This window comes from Urocitellus parryii, chromosome 3, assembly GCF_045843805.1.
Source record: "Urocitellus parryii isolate mUroPar1 chromosome 3, mUroPar1.hap1, whole genome shotgun sequence".
NCBI lineage: Eukaryota > Metazoa > Chordata > Mammalia > Rodentia > Sciuridae > Urocitellus > Urocitellus parryii.
Genome location: NC_135533.1, coordinates 204,844,128 through 204,858,877, shown reverse-complemented (window position 1 = coordinate 204,858,877; position 14,750 = coordinate 204,844,128). Strand labels below are relative to the sequence as shown.

Here is a 14,750-nt window from a genome sequence, read left to right as displayed (position 1 = left end):
GCTCAGTGGTAGTGCACTTGCCTAGCATGCTTGAGGCACTGGGTTCAATTCTCAGCACCACATACAAATAAATAAAATAAAGGTCCATCAACAATAAAAAAAAAAATTTAAAAAAAAAAAAAAAAAAAAAAAAAAAGTTGTGTTTTCCAGAGGGGAGAAAACATGAGCTCCTGAGAAGGACCCTCGTCCGGGTCTCGAGTGGGCTGGAACCTCACCTGTGCACAGAGCTCCCTTGGCTCCAGGAGCCTTGGGCAGCCTCTGGTCAAAGGTGGAGGAGCCAACTCCAGCAGCCCCAGGGAGCCACTGTCTGCAGGTCCAACAGTGGAAGCCAGATGGACAGAGGACCCCAGAGTCTCACTGGGCAGCTTCCCGAGGACTCATGGGGTGCAGCACTGGAGCCACCTGGGGGGCCCCCAGGTCCTGAGGAGACCCTGCCCTGCCCGGAGTTTCCCCTTGTCCACTTCTCCAGGCCCTGCAGGCTGGATGGGGGTGGATGCCAGGCAGGCACGGACACAACTGACACCTGGCCTGGTGGAGGGTCCCCCGGTGCCAGACCCCTGCCAGGCCCTGGGTAGGGCAGGTGGGGCACAAGTGGCCAGGATCTGGCCAGGCAGGTGGTAGCAGACCAGATACAGCCCTTTCTGAGTCTTTCCCACGGAGCCACAGGGGACAGCGGCAATTGAGGCTACCTGGAGGCCAGGTAGACAGTGCCAGCCACTGGCCATGAGGCTAGTCCTCGAGAAGCCCATAGTCTGGGGAAGGAAGCCCAAGCCCAGTAACAGAAAGATGAACAGCAGAGTCTAAGATCCAGGGAGGCTCAAGACATTCTCCTACAGGAGGCCACATGGGAAGGGTTTCGTGGAAAAGTGAGAGTTGAGCAGTGAGGCCTGGTGGGATTCCTGCCCAGGGCCAGACAGGACGGACCTCAAGGTCTTAGTCCTCAGACGTCTCATGAAGCTGAAGAGTGAAGTGCTGCTGTCCAGCCTGCTGGAGTGGACATACACCCACTCACCCATGGGCACACCGGAGACCCTGGCCCAGGCAGAGCCCAGTGCAGCCTCCGTGGGGCCCAACGTCCTCCCCACCCTGATTCCCTGCGTCCCTCTCTGGAGACAGGGTATGCTCCTGAGACCCTCATTTATTTCACAGGAAGTGGCTTAACCCCCGTCCTCCTCAGTCTCCCTCAAGATGGCCATGGAGAGGCTGACGCAGACACTGGAGGGCCGAGCCTGGCCTGGCCTGCAGGGGGCGGACCTGAGTCCTTCCTTTGCTGTGGCATCTTTTGGGGGTGGATTGGGGAGCTCTGGGGATTGGTCAGGGCCTCATGCATGCTAAACACAGAAGACGGCTGCTAGATCCTATAGGTGTCTTCCCAGCCCAGAGCTGGGGACAGATCCAGAGGTTGGGATGACAGGTCCCTGGCGCCCTGTGGACCCACTCAATTAAGTCCCCATTTTAGAGTCTGCCTGCACTCTCCTCGTGCTAATATTAGAAACAACCTGGGGTTTTTAGTCACTTGTGAGAAGAAACTGAACTCAAATGATCTTGAACACAAAAGGGAAAAATCTGAGCTCATGGAATTTAAAACACCCAAGAATTTCAGGTATGGCTTGATCCAGGGGCTCCAAAGGCATCATGGGAAACTGGCCTCTCAGCTGCACTGCTTTAATTCTCTTTCCAGTTCCAAGTGCTGCCATTGACTCTCCCTGGCCTGCTTGCACTCACATGTCACTGTGAACCATTACTGTGGCCAGAGAAATGGAGGGCCCCTGCTACCTGGGCTGAGATCATGTGCCAGGACTAGCCACGGGTATTTCTCCCAAGGACACTAGAGCCCAGTCACCATAATTAGTACTGACCAAAGAAAATGTGTGTGGCCCAGAACATGGAGGAATCCAAATCTAAGAGGCTCCCCCTGAGGAGCCTGAGCAGGACCAGGAACCTGAGCGCCTGGGTGCAGATCCTGGGCTCCCCGGCCAGCCTCCCCTCCCACCTGCCCAACAAGCTCACGGTAGCAGTGGGTGTGGTGCCCGGTGGGCAGCAAGCACCTGCCGTTTCACCCTCTCCTCAAAGATGGCACGGGAGGATACACAGGTAGGAAACGGCTTTATTATTGGCCTCATGTGTGTCACCTAGTGTCCAACGTGGACCCCATGTCCGGAGGAGCTGCCTGCACATGCAGCTGCCCCTCCAGGCCAGAGGCCAGGCCTTCGCCCACATCACCGGAGGCCAACCCCACCCTCCCGCAATTCATGCTCGAGACGCGGAGGGACAAGGCAGGCCCAGCACTGGGCCCTCCATCCCTGGGCCCTCCTTGGGCAGGGTTCCAGGAGGGGCCAGCTGGGCCTGGAAGATCAGTCTCTTTTTGGTTTTATGATCATTTAAAAAACGGGAAAGACAAACATTCCACAGTCTTTAAAAAATAGGTGTCTCGGGCGAGAAGCCAGGGCCCTCACCCTGGGTCCCTCGAGGGCAGCATCCGTGTCCCTTGAGGTCTGCAGGTCAGCCAGTGTGCACCAGCCCTCCCACAGTCACTGTCCCGAGTAGGGCCAGTTGAAGGTACTTCCTGACAGCAGCATGTCCCGGATCAGCGTCTCGATGGGCGTCTTGCCCACCAGGCGCATGAAGAACAGCTGGGAGATGAGGGACGCCGGCACCGCTCGCAAGGCCGGGAGCCGCAGCAGCAGGCGGCCAAAGCGCTGGGGCTGGGACGGGTACTGGGCCCGCACGTACTCCGTGAGGGCCACTTGTGCCTTCTCCTGCAGGCTCTCCACGTGGGCCGGGTCTGAGAGGCCACAGGCATCTGGCAGACATGAGGGCAAGGTCAGACTGCAGGCAGCAGAACACACAGGGCCCACGGGGGTGACTGCTTAGGGGCCATCACTCAGGGATGGGGCTACTCTGGAGGTGAGAGATGGGCCCTGGGGCATAAATAGGGATATCTAAGCTGGGCATGGTGGCACTGGCCAGCAATCTCAGCAATTCGGAGGCCAAGGCTGGAGGATAGCCAGCCTCAGCAACTTAGACCATCTCAAACACAATAATCAAAAAAAAAAAAAAAAAACTGGGGATGTGGCTCGATGGTTAGGTGTCCCTTGGTTCGAAATTGGGGCATCTAAGGCAGAGTTGATCTTCAAGGGACATGAGGTGGAGGCAGACCTGACAGCAATGAGCTCGGGGTGCAGCAGGCAGTGATGCCTCCTTTGGGAGGGACTCAAGTTATGGGCACTCATCAGGCTGGGGAAGAGGCAGGCGGCCTGGAGTGAATGTGGGGACCAGTGCAAGTGGCGGCACTCTAGAAGGGTACCGTGAAACTGGGACTCCAAGAAGAGGTGGCAAATCCAAATTTATCAAATGCAGGCAGGCAGCCACCCAGAGTGTGGTGTCCCAAGGAAATATCTGGTGGCCAGAATCCTTCCAGCCCGCTTAGGAACCTCCAGGGGACAGACTGGGGAGTGTCTTTCCAAGGTACAGAATCCCAGCTGGAGGTGCGGCGGGTGGTAGAGGCCGCGGCTGTGGGTTTCTCCCGAGGCAGGGGAGGGGGTGGTGGTGTCTCTCAAAATTAACAAGAGTCAGGTGTGGCTCTGAGGCCCAGGTGCTCAGAGGCCCTGGGTTCCGTCCCCTGTAGGGCAACACAAACAACTGCAGAGCCATTTGCTCGGCCACTACGTTAGGTCTTTGGCTGCGGATGGTCCCTAAAGACCTTAGGGTTCCCTCCAGCCGCACCTGAGGGCGGGGCCTTCAAGCCACGCCCCAACCCCCAACCAGCGCAGCTCCCGCCCCCGGGGGGCCTGGGCCAGCCCTGAGATCTGGGAGAGAGGGCCGGCAGCGAGCCCAGGCCAGGTGGCGGGCCTCTCCCGCTCTCCTCCTGCTCGGGGGACCCGAGAGCTGGCTTGGATGAAGGGGAGGGGGCGTGGGGATCCCGGAGGCCGGCCCTGGGAGCCGAGTCGCTGGTCCCCTGGGTCTGGGGCCCGAGCTTGGAGTCCCTTGGGAGTCTTGAGATGGGGGGAGGGGGTGTCGCACTGGCGGCAGCGTCCTCGCCCCGCCCCGCGGGCCCCAGGTCTGGGGAGTGGGGTGTCCCTGGGGGTGGAGACCCAGCCCGCACCCTCCCCGCAGGCCCCGGCCCTCACCCGGCGTGAAGAGCGCGATGGCCTTGAGGCAGCCGTACTCGGCGGAGTCCACCTGCAGGCGGCCCAGCTTGTCCACCTGCTCCTGGAAGGCCCGCACCTGGTCCATGAAGGCCACGGCGCGCTCGGCGGCCATGGGGGCGGCGTGCAGGCCGGCGGCGGCCAGCAGCGGCGCCGTGTGCAGGGGCAGCGCCGCCTGCGCCGCGTTCAGCACGAACAGCTCGCTCCAGCTGAGGCGCAGCAGCGCCACCTGGTCGGCCACCGGCAGCTCGGGGAAGAAGGGAGCGTGGCGCGCCCACTCCACGGTGCTGAAGAGCAGCCGCGCCGCCAGCTCGCACACGTTGTCGATGCCCAGCACCGCGCCCGCCGCGCCGCCGCCCGCGCCGAAGCGCCCGGCCGCCGCGGGGTAGGGCTCCGCGCGCAGCAGCTGCGCGATCAGCTCCGACACCGGCTGGCCCGGGAACAGGTCTCCGCCCGCCGCCGCCAGCGCCGAGCCCGGGGGGCTGGCCGAGGAGGCGGCCACGGCGCCGGGCAGCGAGTGCGGGATGCGGCCGCGCTGCACCGCTGCGGGGAGGGCGGGGGCGGGAGGGGCAGGAGTGAGCGGCAGGAAGAGGACAGGTGGGGACACGGGGGACACGTATGGGAAGACAAGGCAAGAGGGGAAGCAGGAAAAAAGGGGAGGAAAACAAAAGTGGGCAGAGGGTCACTCGACCTTTCTCCGGACCCCCAACCTCACCCCTGGGCACACCACCCCGCGGAGCCAGGAGGCTGCAGGCCCCCCCTACTCTGCCCTGGACCCACCAACCGGAGGGAGGTCCATCTCCCCTGCCCCAGCTTCTGGGGGACAGGAAGCATCTCCCCCTGCCCCCAGTGGGACCAACTGCCTTCGCACCCGGATGAGGACCAACTGCCTTCTCACTGATGTGAGTTCTGCTCCGTGGCCCTCGTTGGATCTGTCAATCACATCCCCAGCTGTCAATCAATGGGGTCCTAAAAGCGAGGATGGAGCCCAGGAGGACTTGGGACCTCCTGGCCAGTGACCAAGCTCTGGTGCAGACCCACTGTCTCCACCTCCACCAGCGGCCCGAGGGCAGGGCCTGTGTCTGGGCCCCAGGCCTGGGACTGGGGTCCGGCCTGCAACAGGCCCTCAGTAAAGAACAGCTGCCCTGGGCAGCCTTTCCCATGAAGGGAGGAGGCTCCATTGATGCCAGGGTTCATGTCTCCAGGGACCAAGTGAGTGGGAAGAGGGCAACTGAGGCACAAAGCAGCTGAGGGTGCTGCAGCGCTGCCGGGCTGTGCTGGGCAGAGACCAAGCAACGAGCTGGCACACCCTGTGAACTCCAGGTCAGCTCAGCATGGAGCCAGTGGAAGAGGGGGCCTGGCAGGAACCAGGGGCCAGCAGAGAAGCAGAGGCATGAGTTGGAGCTGCTGTCATTGATTTTTGAGTCTGAGTCCCTTGTGAAATGGGTACAGAGGGGAAAAGGCCCACAAGTGTTACCCCCACCCAAGGGACCTTCTCCCCTTTGCTCACTGGATTGTTAACCCCACTGTCCCCAACCCTCCTTGACCAGCCATGTTCCTGCCTCAGGGCCTCTGCACCTGATCTTCCCTCTTCCTCAAACCCCCATTGCCAGCTTCTTGCTCCTCACTCAGATCAGACTGTGGGGACTCCGTTCCCAACCACAGCTCTCTTGCCCTCCGACCTCGGCCTCACTGGCCTGTCCTGTGTCTGTTTCTTGAGCTATAAAACAGGTGATGACCATGATACCATCACTGAACTCACTGAGAATTTATACAACTCGGGTTACAGGAAGGGCAGAATGGATGATAATTCAAACCCAAAGCCATTTATTGAGCACCTACTGTATGCCAGGCCCTGGACTAGATGCTAGGGACATATCAGTGAACAAGAAAGATCGAGATCCCCACCCTTCGGGATGACATTCTGACGGGGAGCACGGTGGATGGTGTGAAATTAAGGGGGGACAGCAGGGGAGGGTAATGAGGAGGGCTTCTCGGAGGAGGTGATGTTCAAGGCAACCTTGAAGGAGGGGAAGGAGATAAAGGGGGAGGCCATGCAGCTCTCTGGAGGAAGAGCACTCTGGGCAGAGGGAACAGCCCACGCCAGGGTCCTGAGGCAGAACAGTGCTCAAAGCACGAGTTCTGATCCTGACTGCGAGACCTCAGAGATCCTAGTCCTGATTTGAGGTCTATCAGTATCTTAGATCAAAAGCACAAGCAGAGGCAAAATCCAGGTTGGGGAAGAGGGCAGGGACAAAGGAGTCACCTTCAAACCTAAAGGGACCAAAGGGAGCAGTGTTTCCTTAAGGAGGGCTTGTCTGGGTTTTGGCTGCAGTGCTGAGACGGACCCAGGGTGTCTACTGCCAAACTAAATCTCCAGCTGCTTTTAATTGTATTTTGAGACAGGGTCTCACTAAGTTGTCCAGGCTGGTCTCTAACTTGCGATCCTCTTGCCTCAGCCTCCTGGTAGATGGGATTACCACACCCAGTGCAGATAATTTTAAGACAAAGATTTTGAGCAGCTTTTCCCAGAGAGGTCCAGCAAGAAGGAACTAACTTTCAGCAGCTGACACTCAAGTTAGACGCCAGGAAGAACTGACAGCCTAGCCTGTAACCCAGCACAGGGAATCTGGTCCAACAGACTGAATTTTGTCCTCAAGACCCAGGGCTCCTGGGGTACCGCTGGGTTCCACTTGAATTCCAAGGGCCACCAAATCACAGGCCCTGCTGCCCAGCACGTGTCTGTCAGCCCAGATTCCGGGGGCAGGGGCAGGAGGCTGGACTTGCCTCTGGCTCCCAGGGCCTGGGGTCAGGAGGAAGGACAGGCCACCTTTTGCCTTAATCTGGCCGAGTTCCTGCCTTGGACAAACACACAAAGCGGTGGGTGGAGGTGGAGGCGAGGCCAGTCAAATCAAACACAGAAGGGACAGGGAGGCCACCAAGGAGTCAGGCTGGGGATCTGCTCTGAGGCCAGGGGAGACACCGAGGAGGACTCTGGGAAGAGGGGCTGGCCTCTCAGCTGCAGGGGCCTCGAGTCATAATGGGGTTCCCGCAGCCTAGGGCCAGGCTGCAGCCCAGGGCTCAAGGACGGCGGGAAGGAGGCTGCAGGGGGTGGGGGAAGGAGGCTGCAGGCAGGAGCCTCCCTGGGCCAACCGCCGGGGGAGGCCTCGCGGCCCAGCACCACTCACCCTCCTTCCGCATGCCCACCCGGAAGCACTTCTTGAGGCGGCAGTACTGGCACTGGTTCCGATGATGCTGGTCGATTTGGCAGTCACGGTTGGACCTGGGGACACACAGAAGCCGGGCCCCCATGACATCCACACCATCTCCCTGAGCCACCCTGGGAAACACCCTCGAGTGCCGCAGAGCTCTCCAGGGAGAGGGGCAGCAGGACAGTGAGCCAAGTGCCAGAACTGAATGGGGTCACTGTGTTTGGTCAACATCAAGCTAAGAGGTAGAGCCCCTGTCCCCAGGGTCACTATGGGGGAGAGAAGGGACCTGGTCAGGGAGCTGGGTTTGTGAGTGACTAAGGCACTAGGCGCCAGGCCATGTGCCAGGGGTCTATGGGGTCACACCCCTGGGGACCCCGCCGCACTGCCTGCCCAGGGCCTGCACTAAGAAGGAATGAACCCAGGAGCCCCTGGTCCCGCTGAGGGCCACGGCCACCTCCCCTCCTCTGAGTCCATCCAGGCCAGAAGCCACCCTGAGCTGCTTCCTCTGCGCGCCCGGTGGCCTGCTGCTGTCCCTTCCAGGAGGTCCCAACAGGCAGTGGGCTCCCCGGCCAGGCTCAGCCCCCAGGAGGGAAAAGCTCAGGCCCTTGATCTTCGGATGCCCCCAGAACCCTCTCCCCTTGGCCCCCGCACTCCCCCACGGGCTGGGGGCTCCCTGAGGCCCAGGGCCAGACACCCCTGCACCAAGAGGACACGGTGACAGATGAAATAAACCCTCCAAACGTTAAAGGCACAGAGGGGCACCCAGCTGTGACCCCAGCCAAAACTGCACGGTGGCCTTCCTACAGGGATGCTGTGGGCCTGGGGCGGGGTGTGGAGAGCCAGCCCCAGCCAGGGAACTCAGAGGCAGGGCAAACAGGGCGGAGGCCCAGGCACCAGCCACTGAGCCCAGCAAGAGGCCCGACTAGGGCAGAGGGAACTCAGGCAGAACCCGAACAAAGCCCCAGCAGACTGCAGGGGGAGGATCCAGGGCAGCGGGGTGGAACAGGCCAGGCCTGGGGCCCAAGGGCAGGGGGCCTACTCAGGGCCTCCTGACCTCGGGGGAGGCCCTGAGCCTTTGGCCTCAACTTTCCCAGCTATAGAATTTGAACAGAGCTGTCTCCCCAGATAAGGAAACAGTAAGTTCTTCCTGTTATCTCACCTAAAGAGTATATACCTTGCCCAATCACATGGCCCAGGTCAGCCTCCTCTTTGGCTTTTGGCCTTTGGCCTCCAGTCCTATTTTTTTCTTTTTTTTTTGGAGATGGAACCTTGCTATGTCACCCAGGCTGGCCCAGAACTCCAGAGCTCAAGCCATCCTCCTGCCTCAGCCTCTGGAGCAGCTGGAACCACAAGTGTGCACCTCTCTGCTCACATCCCTTCGTGGCTCCCCACGGCCTCAGTCTAGCACTTCAGACCCTTTGGCTCCAGCTCCTCCAGGGCCTGAGCAGTCTGGTCTTACAACCCACTCCCCCAGCTGCCACCTGGGCCCCCCTCAGGAGTGCCCTCATGCTTAAAAGAACCACCGGGGTCCCTCCTCCAGGAAGCCTTCCCCGACCCCCAGGCAAACCCCTGTGCTCCCTCCCTAGGAGGCCAGACCCCACAGGCTCCGGGCACTGGTGTCTCCTCCAGACTGAGAGCCCGCTGAGGACAAGGCTCGGGCTGGGGTCTTTCTAGGGCACTGGCATGAAACCCCCCAGGCCAACTGGAGGCTCAGAGAGAGACAGTGACTCCCCTGGGCCACACAGCTCAGAAGAATCTGCCGGCCCCAAACAACTCCCCCTCTTGGTCCACCCTGACCCCGCCCTCAGGTACACTGGGATCCTGAAACTGCCTGAGCCCCCTCCTTTGCCCTCCCTAATGACCCAACCAGAGCAAGAATGAGGCCAAAGTCTGGTGGCCCAGTTAGCGCTGGAGGAGGGAGCAGGCCAGTCCCCCCACTGCCTACCTGCCCCAACCCACCCCCACCCCCACCCCCCAGCAGGTTCTGACCAGGGACCTGGGGCCAAATTCCAGCCTCAGTCATCTGGGTCCCCACATGGTGCCTCTGCCAACCATCCCTTGGTCAGCAGCTCTCTCTGGGGAGGCGATGACTCCAACTCAGCCCCCTCCCTCCCTGGCCCCACAGTTCCCCTTGCTGAGCCCAGCTGAATCAGATAGCCTCCATGTGGAGTCCAGGGCAGGAGGCAACATGTCCCTGGACCTCAGTTTTGTGCATCTGGGAAATGGGACTGTCCATTCTACCCCTACAGAGACCACGCAGTTCCTGGGGGGTGCAGGGTGGGGCCTGTCAGTGAAGGAGAGGATATCCACCATTCCCTAGGCAGGACACCCAACCCTTCCCCCGGCGGCCCTTCCATCCCCAGCACCAACAGGAAGAGCCGGCAGAGCCACAGCCACACCCTGCCGGAGGGGTCTCCAACTGGGACCACCCAGGACTCCTCCTCAGAAGCATTTCATTCCCATATCCTCTCAGTCGCCCCAAACTTCACAGGACTGTCCAGGAGCCCCAGGTCTGCACCCATCCCTTGGTGTGTGCGCGGGGGTGCGGTCAATTCCGGTGGCCCTGCTGGCCCTCCAGTGGTGGTTTCCGGTGACCCAAAGCCCAGGGAGAGCCCAGGGGGTGCCCCCTGACAGACAAGCCCAGCTCCCCTTCCACAGCAGGGCCCCTTATGCGAAGAAGACCACCCTGTGCCATCCCAGCCTCCTTCCAGCTGCCGCGGTAGCCTGGGCGACTTTGGAAGTGATATTTGACCCCAAGGGCGCGCCGTATCGATCCGCGCGGCCGCAGACAATGGCCCCTGGACGCTGCGAGCTCCTCGGTCCAAGTTCCACGTTCGATTCCCGCGGGCTCTGCCGCGCGCCGAATCCCCAAGAGAAGGGGTGCCCTGGGGTTAGGGTCCCACTCCTGACAGCACCCCCAGCCCGTCCCCCGCGGCGATGACCCCTCCTCGGAGAAAAAGAACAGACGAGCAAGAAGCCGAGGCAGAAGCCGCGAGGGACCACCTGATTGGGGGGGATCTGCATCGATGCAGCGCCAACTGTATACACAACCCCAGGAAAGGAATGGCGGGAGGGGGGCTATGTCCCTAGCTCAAAGGGGGAGTGGAGGCGCAGGGAAGGTCAGCACCAGGCCCAAGGTGACCGAGCAGGTCAGAGGCCCGCCCCAGGCCGGGGCTGGTGCCCAGCGGCGGTGCGCGCGCGGATGGGGGGCTCACCGGCAGGTGTAGCTGAGGTTGCGGCGGATGCTCCGCTTGAAAAAGCTCTTGCAGCCCTCGCAGGTGAAGACGCCGTAATGCTTGCCGCTCGACTTGTCCCCGCACACCACACAGTCCACCTGCAGCCCCGGCCGCTCCTCGTCGCCAGGCTCCGCGTCGCTGGCGGCGCCGGGGGGCGAGGCCGAGTCTTCTTCTGCTGCGCGCGGGTAGCCGCCCGCCTTGTCCACGCCGTTCGTGTCGCCGCCGGGGCCGCCCCAGCCGCCGGTCACCATGGCCATAGCCCCAGGGCAGCGGGGCCGGGGCGCCCCCTCCTCGTTCTTCCTTTCGGGCACCCCTCTCGGCCCGGGGGACCCTACCCGGCGCGCATCCGGCCCCGGCGCGCGGGGGGCACCGGCTGCACCCCCCAAAAAAGTTTTGCAGCAACTTCCTGCGGCCGGTCCGCGCGCCCGGGCGGAACTGGTCGGGCCGGTTCCAGGCCAACTTTCCCACGCGTGCGCGGGGCCGGCGGGGGCGCGCTAGAGGCGTGGGCCGGGGGCCCCGAGGTCTCGCGCCCCGCCGCCCTGGGGCCCCGGCAGGGGCGCGCGGGCCATGACCCGGCCCGGGCTGCGCAGGGGCCGCCCTCTGGCCTGGCCGCCGCTCGGCCTGGGTCTGCGGCCAACTTAGCGGGTCGCCATCGGAGCGCGGGAGGCCGGGGGGAAAGTTTGGCCGCAAGTTGCGCGGCCGCCCGTGGCGAGGGGGAGGGGCGGCGGGCGCGCGCCGGGGCCAGTCGCCGCGCCCCCTGGGTCCCCAGGGCCCCCAGGTGCCCGCGGCGGCCACTCGGGGCCTGCAGGGCCGCGGGCCGGCGCCTCCCGAGCTGCCGCCCCCGCAGCGGCCGCGCCCGCCCGGCCTGGGCCTGCGCCTGGGCCCAAGCCTCGCTCTCGCCGCCGCCGCTGCCGCCGACCCCGCGCGCCGGCCTCGCGCTGCGGCCGGTTTGACACACAACGTTCCATCCGCGGGGCGGGCGGGGGGCGGGGGCGGGGGCAGGGGCGCGCGCCGCGGGCTGGGGGCGGGCGCTCGTTGCCCGGGCGACGGCCGCCCTTATAAGGGCATGGGTGGCCGCGCGCGGCGCCCGGCGCCGGGGCCGGCGGGAGGGACGGGGGCGGAGCGCGGGGCCGCTGGCCTGACCCTCCCCCACCCCCTCCCCAGGCCCCCGCCCTCCACCCGCTCCAGCCTTAACCCCTGCAGGGCCGCCTCGGGGGCCTGAGCGGCGACTGCCCTCTGCCCTTCCTCTAATGTCGCCAGAATGTCTCTCCGTGGCCCTTCCCTCCACCTCCGGCCTTGGACGTTACGTCTTTCAAACACCCTCAAGGCGCCCCTCGGAAGCCCCCAGCCCCACGCATTCCCAGCACAAGCAATAATCGGGGGACTTTTGCACCCGGGGGCACGCCCCTACCAACACACACACACACACACACACACACACCCTGGGGCATTTCTTCGCCCAGTTGCAGGATGGATTGTGTTTGCTTCCTCTTCCAGAAAGTCGCCACGTCCGTTCGACCCCCACTCCACCCTTTCTCTGCTTGGGCGAACACCTGGTGCCCAGAGCCTCCAGGGAGAAGGGGTGGTGTGGTCTGAGTCTGGTTGGACGGTAATGAGTAGCAGGGTCAGGGGGTCCCTTCTACAGAATTTCAGGCCTCTGGGGGCAGGGCACTCTGCGGCCCTCCACCGGCCCTCCATCGGGCTGGAGACCACAGGAATACCAATCACCCCTGCCAGGGCCTGTCCCTGTCCCCTTCATTTCTTTTCCTCTGTGCTTTGCAGAAAGGGCTTCGCCTGGAGACCGGCTGGAGATTACAAGATCTCCTCCAGGAACCCTGGAGCCACCCACCCTCCACCGTGTCCAAAGCCCCTCACTGCCCCTGCTGGACCCCCTGCCCTCACCAGCATTAGGAAGCACACTTTGCATGCAAGACTGGACTTGGGAGCAGGGGAAGCCTGAGTCGCCAGCTCTAGACCTGTTAATGTTTAACCAATTGGAAAAGTTCTTCCTCAGGTGACCTTTTACCTATGAGTCCTGAAGGTGCAGCCACCCAGCCTGTTCTCCCACCTAGCCCTGGACCTAGAACTGGACACCAGGGCACATGTCTGAGCCTCTGAGAGCCACAGACAGGACAGCAGTGCCCTCTGCCCCTGTCTGATCTTATACCAGCCCTTCCAGGAAGAGACTTGGGGCTGGGAGAGATGCTTAGAGACTGTATGATACTTAAAGGGAAATTAAGATTCAGTTTAGCCAGCCAGTCACACCCATCCCTGGGCCTCTGGATCATCCAGAAAGGGTCTGGTTAGTGTGAAATGGAAAAAGACTTAATAGAGAAAGCAGGAAAGACTAGGGTTAGACATGAGCAAGGACTTCCCATGGATCTGACTGGAGTGGGGTTCTGCTCATAGTCCTGCTGGGGGAGGGAGCCTGGGCAGGCAAATGACACTTTGGTTCTGGAGCTTCATGGGAACCTGGGGGCATTGGCTTGTTATTTGGGGTAAGGATCTGGTTCCCCTGGCCTAAACCTGCGAGCATTCTTGGGTGGAGGTCTTGGGGTGTGGGAGGTCCCTTTGGAGATATAAAAAGGTGGACTTAAAAATGAGAGAATGCTTGACAGGAGGGACTCACAAGGGAAGTGGACAGGAAACTGGCAGGGGGAGTTGACTTGTGGGGGAGGAATTGAATCTGGGGGACTGGGTGGGAGACCATTGGAGGCAGGGCTGCCCCTTCCCACCTGCCCCTTCTCAGGACCTTCCAGCTCCAGGGCTGCCCACCCGCCCTCTACCAGCAGCCCTTCCACCCCCGCGCCCCTGGGGCCCGACTGGTGATGGGCTGAGCCTCGGCACCGCCCCCCACTGACCCCTGCCCGCGGCCCCGCGGTGACATTTGACCTTGCGGCGGCCGCGGACCAGGGACAAAAGGGCCTGGGCCCATCTGCCGCGAGGGCGCCCGTGGGAACGGCTAGACGCTGCCCCGGCTGCCTGGGAACCTGCCCCCGCCCCCTCCTACAGGTGACCTTGGCTTCCTTGTTCCCCTCCCCTCGTCAACCTGGTGGGACTAGGGACTAAGAGCACTCTTCGGCTCTTAGAAAGGACAGGACGGAGGGAAGTCAGTTCCTGGGCTTCTCCCAAGGGCAAGGTGACCCGCCTCAGTTTCCCTGCCTTCCCGGGAAACTTTCTGGCCTAGGTCCAGTGGCAGCGCAGGGCCGAAGGTCACCAGCCCCATCGCTCATGGGAAGAGAGTCTGTTGTCATTCTCTTCCTGTTCTGCCTCTCGGGTCGACAAGACCATCCACTGACGCGCTGACCCGTGGCCTTCCCTTGGGAGAGGCACCCGCCTGTCACACACCTGCACAGGTGCGGCCAGGTGCTGCCGTCGTGCCCCCCCCCCCGCCCCCCTGCCAAGGCTGTGGAGGAAACCTTTCTAATCCTCATCTTGGGTTTCAGCTACCGCCCACGAGGGACAGCTGGCCGCTAATCCTAGCGTGATTGGGTCGTTTTCAGCCCCCCTCAGTTGCAGAGGGACGGAGGGGTGTGGCCTATGCAAATGACATGCTAATCAGCCGCCTGCTATTAACCTGGCAAAACCACTCCTCCCAGCTCCCAACCCCCACAGGAGAAGGTCCCAGCTGCTCGGACACTTGCTCTGGGTTCCTCCTACCCCCAAAGCACTAGGCAGCCCGAGTCCCAGGCTTTTGCCTTTGGGGTGACTGCCCCCACCCCAAACTCCATGATCTTGCAATGCAATTTCCAAAGCTATCTCTGGCTCCTGTGCCCCTCACCACCCTGGGAGCAGGCACTCTTCTGGCACAACCCGAACCTGAAGGTTCTGGCCCCAGTCTCCCTGCTGGGGTCCCAGCATTCTCTTGGAGAGCACTTGCCAACCCAGACCCCTCCTCCCTGGGCAGGCACGGGCAGGGAAGGTGTCCTGCTCCGCTGGACAAAGAGAACTGGTAGAACTTCAGCTTCCCTGAGACCTCACTGAGCCCAAACTGCCCCAGGCGGGGGTCTCTGTCCCCACAACCTAGGTCTCAAACTTCTCCCCCACGTGGTGCCAGGGCAAAGACACTGGGTTTTTTTCAAATGCCCAGTCACCTCCCATCAGTCCCCGTCGTGCTAAATGAGCCCCAAACTCAAAGTCACCGCACATGACAA

The 14,750-nt window shown here is 62.3% G+C and overlaps 1 protein-coding gene across 1 annotated transcript; it reads right to left on the bottom strand.

The window, feature by feature from the left end:
* Window positions 1-2,089: 2,089 nt before the first annotated feature.
* Window positions 2,090-11,367, bottom strand: Nr2f6 (nuclear receptor subfamily 2 group F member 6). The gene is made up of 4 exons (XM_026390040.2): window positions 10,576-11,367; window positions 7,337-7,431; window positions 4,131-4,691; window positions 2,090-2,803 (listed from the first exon to the last, which is right to left on the bottom strand). The coding sequence occupies exons 1-4, from the start codon at window positions 10,851-10,853 to the stop codon at window positions 2,532-2,534; spliced, it is 1,206 nt and encodes a 401-aa protein (XP_026245825.2). The 5' UTR covers window positions 10,854-11,367; the 3' UTR covers window positions 2,090-2,531.
* Between the last annotated feature and the right edge of the window lie 3,383 nt (window positions 11,368-14,750).